Source organism: Nyctereutes procyonoides, unplaced genomic scaffold (genome assembly GCF_905146905.1).
Source record: "Nyctereutes procyonoides isolate TBG_1078 unplaced genomic scaffold, NYPRO_anot_genome, whole genome shotgun sequence".
Taxonomy (NCBI): Eukaryota; Metazoa; Chordata; class Mammalia; order Carnivora; family Canidae; genus Nyctereutes; species Nyctereutes procyonoides.
In genome coordinates this window covers 36,223,044-36,239,213 of record NW_026575131.1, presented here as the reverse complement: position 1 = coordinate 36,239,213, position 16,170 = coordinate 36,223,044, and the positions used below count along the sequence as shown (strand labels likewise).

General features: G+C 47.0%; 1 protein-coding gene across 2 annotated transcripts; it reads left to right on the top strand.

Annotated features, from left to right (window-relative positions):
* Window positions 1-133: 133 nt before the first annotated feature.
* Window positions 134-16,106, top strand: IL17RB (interleukin 17 receptor B). Of its 2 annotated transcripts, none has more exons than XM_055344114.1 (11): window positions 134-236; window positions 2,270-2,294; window positions 2,993-3,133; window positions 4,348-4,475; window positions 4,866-4,992; window positions 6,179-6,226; window positions 7,514-7,629; window positions 8,532-8,600; window positions 10,299-10,374; window positions 11,683-11,781; window positions 13,138-16,106. In XM_055344114.1, the coding sequence occupies exons 1-11, from the start codon at window positions 177-179 to the stop codon at window positions 13,680-13,682; spliced, it is 1,434 nt and encodes a 477-aa protein (XP_055200089.1). In that variant the 5' UTR covers window positions 134-176; the 3' UTR covers window positions 13,683-16,106. The 2 variants fall into 2 exon arrangements, with proteins under 2 accessions (XP_055200089.1, XP_055200088.1); XM_055344113.1 differs by having other exon boundaries at window positions 7,514-7,656.
* Window positions 16,107-16,170: the final 64 nt, after the last annotated feature.

Here is a 16,170-nt window from a genome sequence, read left to right as displayed (position 1 = left end):
CCCCGGGCGCTCCCCGGCGCCCCCCGCCCCCGGGAGGGGTCCGCCCTCCGCCCCGGGCGGCGGCGCTGCGGGAGGCGGGGCCCCGAGGGATGGCCCCGAGGGATGGCCCCGAGGGATGGCCCCGGGGCGCCCAGATAAGAGCGCGCCGCGGGCGGGAGGCTGGCCCGGGCCCCGCGATGTCGCCCGCGCTGCTGAGCCTGGCCGCGCTGTGCTGGGGAGCCGCGTCCCCCGAGCCCGTAAGCACCCCCGCGCCCCTGCCCTGCGTCCCATCCCTGGAGCCCCGACCCTGCCCCTGCGGCCGTCGACCGCCCCGCACCCCCAGGCTCACGCGGGTTCGCGGAGGGCGGCTGGAAGGGCACGACCCGGGGGGGGGGGGGCAGCCGCCCTGGGGACCGGGGCATCCGGACCCGACCCCGCCAGTCATTCAGGCTCACTGAGGCCGGGCGTCCTCACCTCTGCAAAGGGGACAGTGAACCCAACTCAGCTCCCTTGGGCCTAGCGAGGAACAGCGGCAGGGCTGGCAAGGCAGCAGCAAAGAGCCAGGCACCTCGTAGGGGCTCAGTACTGTCACTCTGGCACTCTGGGGGTCTGCCCGACTCTGGGCACAGGCACTCTACCTCCAGTACCTCTGGCCTCGTTTGCCAGGTTGATTCCCGCCGGTTCGACGACCCTGGAGCAGGTAGTCTGGTGAACTCCCGCCTGCTTCCTTTCTTCCCCAGGTGCCTTCTTGAAGGATTGAGGGAATCTTCTGGGTGAAGAGAAATCTTTCGAAAAAGCCTTTGACGAGTGTGAAACTATAACCCTGCCCTCTTAGCATAGCATAGAGGATAAAACACAGTGGTTACTTGTTGATGGTTATGGAGAGATTAACCCCATTCGTGTGCCCTGATGTCTCCAGCTACTATACTATCCTTGTTGCTTTGCTTCTTCCTAAAACCTGTCTCACCAGCCCTTTGACAGGAACTCAGCTCCTACGATGCAGGCCTATTCAAAAAAATCATGATATTATTTGCAGTTCAGCTGTAAAAAGACAAAGATGAGGGACTAACAAACCCAGGTTACTTAAACCCGTCAAAAGTCTGGCCTTCTTTCTTACAAGATGTTTGGAAATGTTCAGGCTGAGTGGGATCGGACTGCAGACGGGTGGTCTCTGAGCGTATAGGGTCTTGTCACTGAAACTTGCTGCAGCCTAAAATTTAACTATTTTAGGTCCAGCATTTTATTACAAAATGAAAATACTAATTATTTTTTTTCCTTAAAAAAATATGAGCCATTACCTCCAAAGGATATAGTATTGGCCTTTCTTGAACACTTATCAGGGTCCACTTATCACACTGATAAGTGTCCAAGAAAGTATTTATTTTTTAAGAGCTCTTTTAAAAAGATAACATGAAATTACAGTGAGATCTTAGGTGAGTCCTTTTGTATCAGAGGAGGAATGTTTGAAAGACCCTGGAAAGGCACCATGGACTGCATTTACAGCTTCTGTTTATTGTCTTAGCACAGCTTAACCCTTCACCTGGGGAGATTCAGTAAGTACTCTGGATGGTCCTGAAAATCTGCAGTTGAACAGTGGAGTGTGAATGCGGGCACCTGGGTGGCTCAGGTCATGATCCCAGGGTGCTGGGAGCAAGTCCCATATCGGGCTCCCTGCTCCCTGGGGAATCAGCTTCTCCCTCTCCCTCTGCTGCTCCCTCTGCTCGTGCTCTCTCTCAAATACATAAATAACATCTTAAAAAGAAAACCATAATAGGGGGATCCCTGGGTGGCTCAGCGGTTTGGCACCTGCCTTTGGTCCAGGGCACGATCCTAGAGTCCCAGGATCGAGTCCCACATTGGGCTGCTGGCATGGAGCCTGCTCCTCCCTCTGCCTGTGTCTCTGCCTCTCTCTCTCTGTGTCTCTCATGAATAAATAAATTAAATCTTAGAAAGAAAGAAAGAAAAGAAAACCACAACAGAGTATGAAGCTGCCTTCATGATGGTCCAGAGTCACCCCTGCATGCAGCAGGGTTGGGGGCAGGCACAGAGAGGGGTAGAGACCTACCTCTAGTTTTTTTAAGTGAGCAGACTTGAGGATCAAGTATATGATAGCTAATCTCAGGTCCACCATAGCCCACAAACTGAAGTGGAACCAGCCCACCTATTCTCTGAAAGTTTGCCACTTGTATATGCATTTTAAGAAAAACAATGGTGTTTTGTCTAGTTGGCAAGTGAAGGTTTACTCTTTGCTAGCATTTAACATGATACTTTGTTTCTTTCTCTCTTGCAGACGATTCAGTGTGACTCTGAACCCGGTAGGTGTGCTAGGAAATGGGTATTTGGAGCTTTACACTGTCAGAACAGTTCTACTTTTGGGGGGCCCAAGTCCAGGCAGTGGGTCATTGGAGACCAGGGACAGGGCGAAACATCGCTTTGTTAGCTGATTTGGATGAAGCCGCTTCCTGGGAAGGCAGAGTTCCCAGCGTTTCAGATGCTTTGTCCTCCTGGCCAGGAAGAGGGGCAGAAGCCGGGCAGAGATCCTCTTTCAGCGTAGGAAGTGAGGCCTGCCCTCCTGGGGGACCAAGTGCTGTGACAGGGAGGCCCCTCATGGTGGAGAACAGGAAGCAAATGTTTTAGAGAAGGAGGGTTTGCGATGGTAAGGGTGGGCTGGAGGAGCGGTGGTGCCGGCAGGGACTAGGGGGCAGGAGGCGGGAGTTGTGCGGGCAGCAGGCGGGGTCCAGGCTGAGGCCTGGGGAAGGCAGAACTGACCTAACAAGCACGTCAGATGCTCACGCACCAGCGTATGGAGTGGTCCGAGGGCCCTTAGGTTTGGGGCCAGGCGGTTGGGCATGTCCTCCGCCACAAGTCGGCCGGCCCTAAGAAATGTCTGGCCTGGCCTGCCTTAGCCAGAAGAGATGGCTTGTGAATGATGGGTCACGGGGGGTCACCTGGAGGAGATGGCATTGGACTGGGCCAGGAGAAGAGCATCACAGGCAGTTTTGCCTCTTCCCAGGACCGTCTCCAGAGTGGATGGTCCGACACACTCTGACCCCGGGAGACTTGAGGGACCTCCAGGTGGAACCTGTTAAAAGCAGTGCTGCAATGGAGGACTATTCAATTTTGATGAATGTAAGCTGGAGACTCCGGGCAGATGGTAAGTTTGGTTCAAGCAATAAAGCCTGCAGTGTTTACTAAAGCAGCCAAGTACAGACTGTGTGACCCGTTAATTCCACCCCTGGCACACACCGGACAGAACAGATATAAAAGTGCACCAAAAACCACATACGTGATCCCCTCTTATCTACGGGTTTGCTTTCCATGGCGTCAGTTACCTGTGGTCAACCTCAGTGTGGAAGCAGGTGATCATTCTCCTGACGTATCTTCTGAAGGTCAGTAGGGGCCTAACACCGTATCATTGTATGATATATTCACCTTCATTCACCTTACTCCGCCTCATCACGTAGAAGGGCAGGTACAGTACAAGAGGTGCTTTCAGAGAGACCGCATTCACGTAACTTTTGTTACTATTGTTATAATCGTCCTATTTTATTATTAGTTATTGTTAATCTCTAGCTGTGCTTGATTTATAAGCTCAATCATACGTATGTATGTATAGGAAAAAAAGGTATGTATAAAGTTCAGTACTAGCCACAGTTTCAGGCATCCACTGAAGTCTGGCACAGAGAGGTGAGGCAGCCACAGTTTCCAGGCAGTAGGGTCCTGGTGTGTAGGGGAAGGTTGGGGAGGCACGCACAGGCACAAGGGCGCTGTGCTCAGTGTCAGGGGCGTCTGGAAAGGGGCTGTGCTCCATCTGGGTGGGATGGATGCAGGGGGAACAGGAGAAGGCCCTTTTAACATTTAAGTGGTGCAGTAAGGCAGTGGCCCCGTGCCTAGCACAGAGTGAGCACCTGCTTTTGTTAGCTGTTCTAGGGAAGCTGGTCCTTGAAGGAGTAGTGAGCCTTAGTGAGGCGGAGAGCACGTGGAGAGAAGGGATGCTCAGAACTGGCATGGTTTGGTGATGATGCTCGGGCGGTGGGGGGGGGGGCTGTCCCTCTTTAAAGACCCACAGAGTGCAGAGCTGGAGTCCCCTTTGCAGGATCCTGTGACACTGAGATTCGCCTGTGAAGAGAAAAGAGCTTGGGCTTCAGATTGAATCCATATGTACTGCTGAGGAGCTCCGTAAGCCTGGGTGGAGCTCCCCAATGTCCCCCAAGTCTTGCTCACTGCATCTGTACACAGGGGCCGACCATGGTGTCCAGTTTATGGGGCCATTGTGAATAGGAAGTGAGATGAGTCATGTACATGCTCCAGCATCACGCTGGCCTCGTGGTAGGTGCTAAACAGTTGCCCTCTTGCCTGTCTCTGCAGCCAGCATTCGCTTGTTGAAGGCCACCAAGATCTGTGTGACAGGCAAGGGCAACCACCAGTCCTACAGCTGCGTGAGGTGCAACTACACAGAGGCCTTCCAGACTCAAACCAGACCCTCTGGTGGCAGAGTGAGTGCACTGAGGCACCTGGGTGTTGTTAAAGCTAGCCCTTTTGCTTGGGGTGGGGGTGCAGGGGTTGGGGTGAGGGACTGGGGGTGATGTGCCAGGCACCTAGGCTGCTGAGCAGGATGCCTGGCCACTTCTAGCCTGTGTGCCTTGGGCAAGTCAGTAGCTCTGGGCCTCAGTTTCCCCATCAGCAAAGAGAGGGGGGAGCTGAACTGAAATTCTATCCTGGCTCTAAAGGTTTACACTTCTCCCATTCTGTGGCTTACCCTGGCAGATTGCGTGGCCTACATTCCTGTAGTGGACAGTTATAAATGAAAAGGGCAGTACACAAAGGTCTATATTTCTGCCCTGCAGTGTTTTAGAGATTCAGGGGTTCTTTGCCTTGCCTTTCAGTGGACGTTTTCCTACATAGGCTTTCCTGTAGAGCCCAACACACTCTACTTCATTGGAGCCCACAATATCCCCAACGCAAATATGAATGAAGACCCCCCTTCCATGTCTGTGAACTTCACCTCAGCAGGTAAACTCTTCTCAGTCCTCTGTCATCCTGTCTTGCTGGGATGCTTGCTGCGGGGCATGTGCTTTGGTCCAGAGAAGCTGGAGTGCCCTGGACAAGGCATTTGGCCTCGCTGAGTCTGCTTTCCTCCTGTGTGACACAGATGTAGTAACCCTAGGCTGGATCACCCGTTCGGTACGCCAGTCCTGTCCTCTGTCTCTGGCGAAGCATCCAATCCAAATGGGGCCATTGTCCAATTGCTTGCTGTGCTTTGAGCTTGTGGTCCAGGGTGTTCCAGCTTTCTCCATGAGACCAACCTCATTTTGAAAAATAGAAATGTCTTTCTTTGGAATAAATTCGCAAAGATAATACAAAGAATTGTGTAGATGTCCCAAGAATTCCCATAGGGCTCTCACCCAGTGTCCCTCATCATTAACCTGTGACATCACCGTGGTATATTTATTAAAACTAAGAAACCAACATCGGTACATTTCTATTAACTATACTGCAGACTTGATTGGGATGTTGCCTGCTTTTCCATGAATGCCCGCTTTCTGTTCCAGACACATTTAGTCCTCGTGTCTCCTGTGTCCCCTGGTCTGTCACAGGCTTCGAGTCTTTCTTTGTTCTTCATGACCGTCTGGAGTGCTGGCTAGGCATCTTGCAGAATGTCTAGTCTGGGTTTGTCTGATGTTCATCTCATGATTAGCCTGGGGATGTGTGTTTCTGGAGAGATACTGCAGAGGTAGAGTGTCCTCCCTGCCAGCGGGGGTGGATGACATCCACATGATCGCACTGGTATCTGCCAGCTATCTCCATTGTAAATCTACTGACTCTCCGTTTCTCTACTCTAGTTTTTGAAGGCAAGTGACTTAATCTGCGTCACTCTGGGGTACGGCTGTGGAGAAGGGGCAGTATTTACATATATTATCAAACCTCATTTTCAAAGGTTTGAGTCTCCTAGGGATCACAGATGCTATTCTGATAAAGATTGTATTTAAATTAGACTCTGGTTATCACTTCATGCGTAATCTTCTGTTTAACAGTCAAATGTTAGGTTCCATTTAAGTTTGCTATCTTACCTCACATCTTCAGTGTTCTGGCAATTTGTTACAAGTGTGGTAATCCTATGCTGTGTGTGCTTGTTGGCAAGGGATTGGAGCAGAGATACCTTTTTCTAAAACGTAAAAACTTTCCTCCCCATCTCCAGGCTGCCTAGACCACATAATGAAATACAAAAAAAAGTGCATCGAGGCAGGTAAGTAAACACAGTGTTTGCTTTTGTTATTAGAAGAAACTGGATCCAATATGGCTCAGTCCGTCTCCCATGAAGAAACTGAGGCCCAGAGCAGAGGAGTTATGTGTCCAAGTTGCACAAAGAGGGCTGATCCCAGCACTGTGCCCGCTGAATCAAGCAGCCTGTCCAGAGAAGGACTGACCCTGAGTAGATTTAGGTAGTGAGCAACAGTCACAGAAAAACACCCACTACCTTGGGTGAAATGAACATTTCTGTCCACACTGCACTTTTGGTGGTGCTGATAGAAGGCCCCTCCTGACCGGAGGGGAGTCTCTAAGTCCTTTCACCTGCTCAGACAGCAGTACCACTGACCTCTGGCCATGGGGGCCCTGTGAACTTCCGTTTGGATTAGCAAATATTCAAAGTGGAAGTGTTAGCTCTAAGTGACCTAGATGTATATTCTCAACCTGTGTCATCAATGGGGTTCACCTCTCACATGCCAGACTACTAGAACCTGCCACTAGTCCCTTCAGGATCATCAGTCCCAAATGTCCACTTTCCAAGGATTTGGAAAGGGTGTGTGTAAATTTCTGGGAAATATGGTCTTATGATGCTAATGAGGCTAGAGCTTTGTACTTTCTCTCTTGCCTCCCCACGAGAGATCTGGACTATGGAGGGCACGGTGGGTGTGAGGAGCTCTGAGGGACTTCAATCAGTCCTAAACCTCCACTCCTAAAGACAGCTCTGAGCTAGCGCATGAAATGCTCTCCCAGGTGGGGAAAACAATGCACGCTATCATCTCCCGTGTTCCTGGAAATAAACCTGGGTGCTGATTTGCAAGTCACAACCATCATCTGACTTTTTCTCATAGAGTAGGCCTCTCAGAGTATCTGCTAAGCGTTGAGGCATTTCCTTGTTCCTTCACATCCATTAAAGCCAGAATGGTCTCCTGGGACTCAGAATGTTCTAGTAGCTGTAGTCCTGATTCTGAATTCACTTGCTCTGTAATCTTAGACATGTCTTCTGGCTCAAAATGGATGTTGAGAATAGGAGGGAGCACTAGAACCCCATCTGTACCTCCCACACCCCCAGCCCAGGGAAGTTACTTTGGCAAAGCAGAGACATGGGGCTCCTAAACATTCTTGGGCAGCAGGTACCAAAGATTAATAGAAAATAAACTGCAGTGGAGCCCGAATCTCTTGGATGCATGTATGCCTGAGGACTTAGACTTGTTTTGGTCAAGGCCTTTGGGGGACTTAAATGAGGGACAGTTTGCAACTCCATCAATGTGATTCTCTCTTGACTCAGGAAGTCTGTGGGATCCAGACATCACTGCTTGTAAGAAGAACGAGACGACGGTAGAAGTGAATTTTACAACCAGCCCCCTTGGAAACAAATACATGGCTCTCATCCAAAATAACATTGTAATTGGCTTTTCTTACATGCTGGAGGTACTTCTTCATTTCCTACCACCACCTCCATCCTCAGCCTCCAGCCTTCCTCACCTTCTTGACAAAAAACATAGACGCTCTAGGATTCCTCAGACAAGCCCTCAATTTTTTTTTTTAATAAATTAATTTTTATTGGTGTTCAATTTACCAACATACAGAATAACACCCAGTGCTCATCCCGTCAAGTGTCCCCCTCCGTGCCCGTCACCCATTCACCCCCACCCCCGCCCTCCTCCCCTTCCACCACCCCTAGTTCATTTCCCAGAGTTAGAAGTCTTTATGTTCTGTGTCCCTTTCTGATATCTCCCACACATTTCTTCTCCCTTCCCTTATATTCCCCTTCACTATTATTCATATTCCCCAAATAAGTGAGAACATACACTGTTTGTCCTTCTCCGATTGACTTACTTCACTCAGCATAATACCCTCCAGTTCCATCCACGTTGAAGCAAATGGTGGGTATTTGTCGTTTCTAATGGCTGAGTAATATTCCACTGTATACATAAACCACATCTTCTTTATCCATTCATCTTTCGATGGGCACCGAGGCTCCTTCCACAGTTTGGCTATTGTGGACATAAGCCCTCAATTTTAACAGAGCGCAGGGACTGTCCGTTGTCCAAATGTCCTGAGCTATTTTGATTCATTCAGCAGAGAAAGACAAGTCCCTGGGACATCCCTGGAAATGTCCCTGAGAATCTAACACCAACAAAAAGTAGATATTTCAGAAACGAATGCTTGTTCACACAGAGTCTAGTGAATTGAGGGTCAGTTTGGGAAAGGCAGTTTCTCCACTGGCTGTATGGCTATGTGTGTGTTGTCCTCACTCGGACGGCTCACGATTCTCGATTTTTGTCTCACTTAACCTGCACCAGAACCAACCCCCAACTCGAGCTTCGGTGGTGATCCCAGTAACCGGGGAAAGTGAAGGTGCTGTGGTCCAGGTAAGGTTCCACGGGGGGGGGGGGGGGGGTTGGGGGCAGGCAGGGGCACATGGAAAGGGCTGGTTCACGTTACCGCTTCCGTGTGCTCCCTCCCCCGCAAAGTCCTGTTACAGAGGCCAGGGCAGGAGGCTGACCTCAGGGTCATGAGCCCTTTTGCTTTTATTTTTTAATGTTTTTTATTCATTTATTTTAAAGATTTTATTTATTTATTCATGAGAGACAGAGAGGGAGAGAGGCAGAGACACAGGCAGAGGGAGAAGCAGGCTCCATGCAGGGAGCTTGATGTGGGACTCGATCCCGGGTCTCCAGGATCATGCCCTGGGCCGAAGGTGGTGCTAAACCGCCAAGCCATCCCCTATTTTTTTAATGTTTTTTAAAAAATATTTTGAGAGAGAGAGAGAGAGAGAACAAGCAGAGTGGCAGGCAGAGGGAGAGGGTGAAGCAGGCTCCCTGCTGAGCAAGGAGCCCAACCTGGGGCTCAATTCCAGGACCCTGGGATCATGACCGAAGCTGAAGGTGATGTTGTTTTTTTTTTTTTTTTAAAGATTTTTTTTAATTTACTCATGAGAGATGCAGAGAAAGAGGCAGAGACACAGGCAGAGGGAGAAGCAGGCTCCCCACAGGGAAACCAATGCGGGACTCGATCCCAGACCCGGGGATCACGCCCTGAGCCAAAGGCAGATGCTCAACTGCTGAGCCACCCAGGCACCCGCCCTTTTACTCTTATTCATGGCTGTTGACTTTCCATTTTTAGTCACAGAGCCTCAGAGTAATTCTGAGACAGGAGTACCATTTAATTCTCCCAACTGCAAAATGAAGCAACAAAGGATTTGAAATCAGGTTTGGGTTGTGATCGGTGTACCAACTTTGAAGGGCCAGCTGCCTGTCCTCTCAGGGCCACCACTGACTCAGCTGGAAAACAGGAAGTTGGATCAGAGATGCTCTCGGGTCTCTTTCAGTTCATGATGTGGGGACAGGAGAGTCGTGGTGGGACACAGCCGTGCCCGAGATACAAGCTTTTGTTTCTTATTCCCTGGAACATAAAGGCAGTACTCAGACATGCCAGAGGGAGCAGATACCTGTCAGCATCCCGGGCCGTACCCCTTTTCCAGGGAATTAGGCTTTTCTATTCCCAGGGGACCTATCTGTCAATAGCTCTACTGCTCTGGGTTTTTTTTTAGAGGAAATATTTGTATATGTATGGGATGTGACCTAACCCTTTTAGATAAGGAAACCAACATGTTAGCAACATGTACAAAGTTTAGGCTCACAATTCAGGAGTCAGAAGGTGTTTGGTCTTGAGTCATTGTTTTTTTTTTTTTTTTTTTTTTTTTTTTTTTTTTAAGATTTATTTATTCATGACAGACCAAGAGAGAGGCAGAGACACAGGCAGAGGGAGAAGCAGGCTCCCTGTAGGGAGCCCGATGTGGGATTCGATCCCTGGACCTGGGATCACGCCCTGAGCCGAAGGCAGATGCTCAACCACTGAGCCACCCAAGCATCCCTGGTTTGGGTTTTAAGGCTTTTTTATGAAAGTGTGACCAAGGGAAAAAATGTCCTCTTACAATGTTGGGGGTGGGGGTGCAGCTCAAGCCAGAAGAGAAAGGGTAGAGGCGTTTTCGGTGGAAGTAGGCATTCTGCTCAGGTCTTGCTCTGAAGCATGATGGTAATTTGCTGAGCCTCCTGTTTTTCCCTCAGCTGACTCCGTATTTCCATACTTGTGGCAATGACTGCATCCGACGCAAAGGGACAGTTGTGCTTTGCCCACAAACAGGTATCTCTCTCTCTCTTTCCCCCTGGATAGTCGTAAGTGCCCAGCCATTTCCACCGGGTCATCAGAGAGGTTCAGTGCCTCAGGGGCCCACTGGCCACCCCACTCAGCATGTGCCAGGGCGCGTGCCTGTCCTGCGTGAGAGTGAGAGCTGGGGTGCCAGAGGGCCCGTCACCTGAGAATGAAGGCTTTATTTAGGAATTCACTGCAAGATCCTTTATAAAACAGGATACACACATGAAGTGGGGAAAAATAAACAGTGCAAAATGGATGTGGAGAGCACTACAAGGACTAGCTGGGAAGTCAGTGGTGTTAGAGGACTGAGTATGTAAGGTGCATGTCACTGCAACTCTGATCTTCTGACCAGTCTCAGTGGCCCTGGCCTGTTACTGTACCTTGGTGTGGTCACACAGCCTACATTTGGATAACAAATTAGGAATACTGGCCCCAAAAGACACGCCTCACTGGTGCCTGAGAGCAGCATATTTGGGAAAACGTCTCTGGATTCGGAGATGTTAGTTCTCTCATTACAGGTAAACAAAATGTTCCCAGAACTAGCTTGAGGTGGAGTCAAAAGTTAGAAAGTGTTCTTAGAAACTCAGCTGAACAAACTGACAACCCAGGTGCCTGATAATGCTGACTTCTGTGTGGGCACAGTGCCTATGGGTTTCTGAGCTTACCTGACCGACATTCCTGTGTGTGGGGGGTAGCATTACCCCCCCCCCCCGTTTGCCAGTCTAACAAAACAGCCTTTAAAAATGGCATCTGTGTATACTATTAAGTAACCATGCGCAGAATAACCTCAATTCATCACAACAAAAAAACTGAATACAAACTCTGGTTACCACAGTGATAACGCCTTCATATATGTGGAGTAAGACGTCCAAGCAAATTTGGGGGAATTTCTTTCTTTGGGGGGGGGGGACTTTCTTAACCTCTTGGGTCCCTTATCCCTTCTGACAATCTAATGAGTGGCCTGGACACTGAGGAAGAATGCACCAATCTGCAGACACCCTAGCGATATTGTTTTGTTTTAAAGATTTTATTTATTCACGAGAGACACACAGAAAAAGGCAGAGACATGAGAAGAGGGAAAAGCAGGCTCCCCATGGAGAGCCTGACTCGGAACTAGATCCCAGAACTCCAGGATCATGCCCTGAGCTGAAGGCAGATGCTCAACCACCAAGCCACCCAGGCATCCCTAGACTGTTGGTTTTATAGGAATCTAACCTATATAGAGTGAAAATCTTAGTTTCCAAATAGAAGATAAATATGGTTTTGCTGAAGGTAAATAAACTTTGTTTTCTCCAGGCAGAAGCATATTGGGTGGCTGGCTGCCTCTCTTCCTCTCAGCTCTGCTAGTAGCCACATGGGTGCTGGTGGTTGTGATCTATCTAATGTGGAAGCATGGTAAGTGTTACAATTCAGTTCTTTAAAACAACCCAAATGTGAATTTTTTTTTTTTTTTTTAAAGAGGATTCTTCTTGAGGCAATCACATTTTGGTGTTACGACAAGAGTCAGGTAGCACTGATGTAACACCATAGACCTTTCCAAAAATACCCATCAGTACCCAAGTACTGATGACCGGGTCACATTTGCCAAGGCAGAGCAGGGATGAGGACCTCAATCTGGTCACTACCACAGGTTTATCTTTTATCATGAGGCATCTAAAAGGACAGCAATAAGCAAAAGATAGCTAATAACAAATTGCATTTTGTCTGTAATAGGTACTCCAAGCTAGTTCCTTTTTTTTTTTTTTTTAAGATTTATTTATTTATTCATGAGAGACAGACAGAGAGAGAGGCAGAGACACAGGTAGAGGGAGAAGCAGGCTCCTCACAGGGAGCCCGATGCGGGACTTGATCCCGGATCCCGGGATCACGATTTGAGCCGAAGGCAGGCGCCCAACCACTGAGCCACCCAGGCGTGCCTAGTTCCTACTTTTTAAAAACAATTCTTCCATGCATAAGAACACCACACACTTGAATCCATATATTTGAGACCTTGCCAACACTCAGACACTAAGGATTTGAATATAGAAACCAGAGAGTATTTATACAGATACCTGAAAACTTCTGCTTCTCTTCACATGGAGCCAAATCTAAACGTAGCCTCTGAGTTATTTGTGATGTTGTGCCTAGAACAAGGTTACTCTCATAACCTTAGTACGGAAGCCATGTGGAACGCTGACCTTGGGAATACTTCTATTCAGGGAATATGGTTGGCCTGTTATTAAGTTATAGTACGTTCACATATAGTTTCTGTTCTTAGAGCACATAAACAATTCCAGTTCAGTTCCAGCTGAAATGGGCTACCAGCTAGCCTTATGCAAACCACAAAGAAACTTTACCACCTGCAGATAGAAGATGGACCAGTTACCGAGTAGACGTAACTCAAAATGTGATGTGAAGGACAGGTCAGGTGACCCTGGCCCTGTTTATATAGGACACTAAGAATAGTACAGTTACACCACCTACCTAAAACAAAGTACCTCAAACTGAAAAGATATGGCTTAAGAGGACTGATTTAGTGATCGGGACTTGGAAAATACATCTTTTAAAGCATCTTTAAGGTCTAAACATCAGTATCTTTCAGGCGATACATTCAAAATGAACAGTGGGGATATTTCCTCTCTGGCAGTAACAATGTCCTTGGTGCTCCACCAGCATCCCCTGGCAAGGGATCACTTTTTAATAGTGGTTCAGACCAGAGTGAAAGCCTACTGTTTGTGGCTCACAGAGAACAAATGCTTTCTCTCCCCACAGAAAGGACCAAGAAGGCTTCCTTCCCTACTACCACGCTACTGCCCCTCATTAAGGTTCTTGTGGTCTACCCATCTGAAATATGTTTCCATCACACAGTTTGTTACTTCACTGAATTTCTTCAAAATCATTGCAGAAGTGAGGTTATCCTTGAAGAATGGCAGAAAAAGAAAATAGCTGAGATGGGTCCAGTGCAGTGGCTTACCACTCAGAAGAAAGCAGTTGATAAAGTCATCTTCCTTCTTTCCAATGATGTCAGCTCCAGTTGTGATAACACCTGTGGCCAGAGGGAGGGCAGCCTGCATGAGAGCTCCCAAGACCTATTCCCCCTGGCCTTTAACCTCTTCTGCAGCGATCTGAGAAGCCAGACTCCTCTTAACAAATACATGGTAGTCTATTTTAGGGATGCTGATACCAAAGACGAATACAGTGCGCTCAGTGTCTGCCCCAAGTACCACCTCATGAAGGATGCTGCTGCTTTCTGTACAGAACTCCACGTCAAGCAGCCAGTGTCAGGAGGAAAGAGACTGACGGCCTGTTTCCTATAGCCCACCCATGAGAAATGAGGGGCCTTGAAGCCTTCTTACCCACAGGGGGAAAGTATCTCAGATGATTCTGAAGGTTCCTGTATGGGCTACATGCAGGAAATATTTTATATACACCTGCTTTATGTAGCAAGAAAAATAGGATTCAAAACAATACATATGCCTTAGTTTAATTAGAACTTTTATGCCAACGAAACTGTTACAAATACTAACTACTGTTGCATTAACTGAAGGACAGAAACTAAATTTATAAAGCTAAATCAACTTCATACCTAAAAGTCAAGGAGACTTAAAATGCAGAACTAAAACCACTGATAACAACAAAGCATCTTCCAGGAGAACATCCAGTCTTGAATAGCCCACGCACTGCACTGTAAGCAAAATTATTTATTTCTGTGACATTCTGAACTTGTTAGTGAATACCAAATTTAAGAAAACCTCTGCTCCTTCACTAGTAACTTCATAGGCAAAAAACCCTCTATTATATACAAAAGCTATTTTAAAGAAAACAGAATAAGTAATAACAAGCTGAACTCCTCTTTGCTGACCAGATGATGTAGTATATGTATAGCCATTTGTATTATCTGGCACTTGCATAGGACCTTCCTGCCCTGAACTAGATTCATGTCCTATCTGATTCTTGTACAGGTGACTTTTAACATGAATACCAACATCCATTACCTGCAGACCTAATGTCTACTTTGGCCCAGTTATCTTTAAGAGGTTATTGTAAGTGTTCAGAGTTTCTTGGTGAATATGTAACTTTTCCTGTTCAAAACACAATTCCTGCTCCTTCAAAAGTCAGCCCTCTTGAAATAATTAGGCTTTTTATAAATGGAATTATAATGGTTTGCCTGAATAAAAAATTACCAAGAGCTAGAAATGTATGGTATTTAAAGTCTCCCAACTTCTTTTTATAAAAGAATCTTTTTTTTAACGCAGAGATTACCAAGAGGCCATTTATATTAGCACACAATTTTTCTAGGAATGCTTGTCTCTCTCACACAGTGCAATACTGAATCTGCCCTAGAATGGGGATCAGCTTTTGGTGGATAACTTTTAAAATGTATTTGTGAAGTGTTAAAGCTAACCTTAAAGGGACAGGTGTTACAGATAAAATAAAAACCAAAATAAGGAAGCACAGAATGAAAACTCACCATGTCCAACTTCACAAGCAGACACTTGGTAATGGTGAGGCAATATGTTTAATGTGGTTAAACTCACCTACTTGTCATGAACAGTTTTCAAGGCGCTTTTAAGTGCTAGTAACAAAAGACGGACAAAGCTTATGTCAAAACTTGGACCAGAAACCAACTTCCTCTGAATCAGTATCTACCAGTTATAAGGGTAATAGGTTACTATGTAAAAAACCAATTATACACAAAATACATTTTGCTTTTGGAACTAGGTAGACATTAATAAATTGGGGTGAAACAGTGCAGAAAAATAAAATCAATATTGTATAAATTTATTTTGTTAAAATTTTTAAAAAATAAAGAGTACACAATCTTAAGATTTAAGGCACATATCTTCAATAATACCAAACAAGGTAAAAATCATTGTTCCTCACCTGAGCAGGTATTTAGAATATTCCTTGTTATGCAAAATGTTCTAGGACCAGTATTTCTTCAGGCGCTGAGATTTCTAACCATCCTACTCTTTCTATATTGTACTTTTACCCTCCACCTCTTAATCTCTTATCTCTACCTTTGTCTCTCACCTCCCTCATCCGAGTCTCACTCCCATCTCCAGTTCTGGATAAGCAGATGGTGGAAGCAGACTCCCAGCAGGGAGTGGCAGGAATCAGGCAATTTCCCAGGTCTCTTCTGTCTCCACACAGTACTTTCTTTTCCTCTGGCCAGGGGCTTGGAAGGCTTCCCCAAGGCCTGGACCGCTGGTGCTAATACCGGTTTATATTTAGATTTTGCTTCAGATGGTTCAGATTCAGGTCAAATGATCATACCAAGCATAAAGAGTTCTGAAACCTTTCTCTTAGTTCCTTTAAGGAAAACTGGGGGCTTGATGATTAAATTAGTAGTGATTAGAGCAGTCACCTTTACTTATCGGTACAACACAAGTTAACTCTACATTACACCTGAGTTGTTTCTATTGGGCTTGAAGAAGGAAACAAGTTTTCAGTTTTTGTTCTGTTTTGGCCAGATAAGGACTGTTTTCTTTCCCTAAGCCTACCCTGAAGCATGTGAGTAACAAAAGCCAACCAGCCCAGCCTTAAATCTTTGCCTCTGGAAATCCAGAGCTCAACTGGTCAGTCTTTTTTATAATCCAACAGAAAAAGAAAAGAAGAACATTTTTTTTCCCTATTTGGAATTCTAAGACCACACGAGTCCCAACATGTGTGCCTGCTGTAACACGAGGGAAATGGCATGACCACACAGCTGTAAGGAGTCAAGTACCCAAGTCACGCTCCCACCCTCTGTGGATGCTTGAGATTGTCTGATGACACTGAGGTCAACTTAAGCCCAGGCGTGCA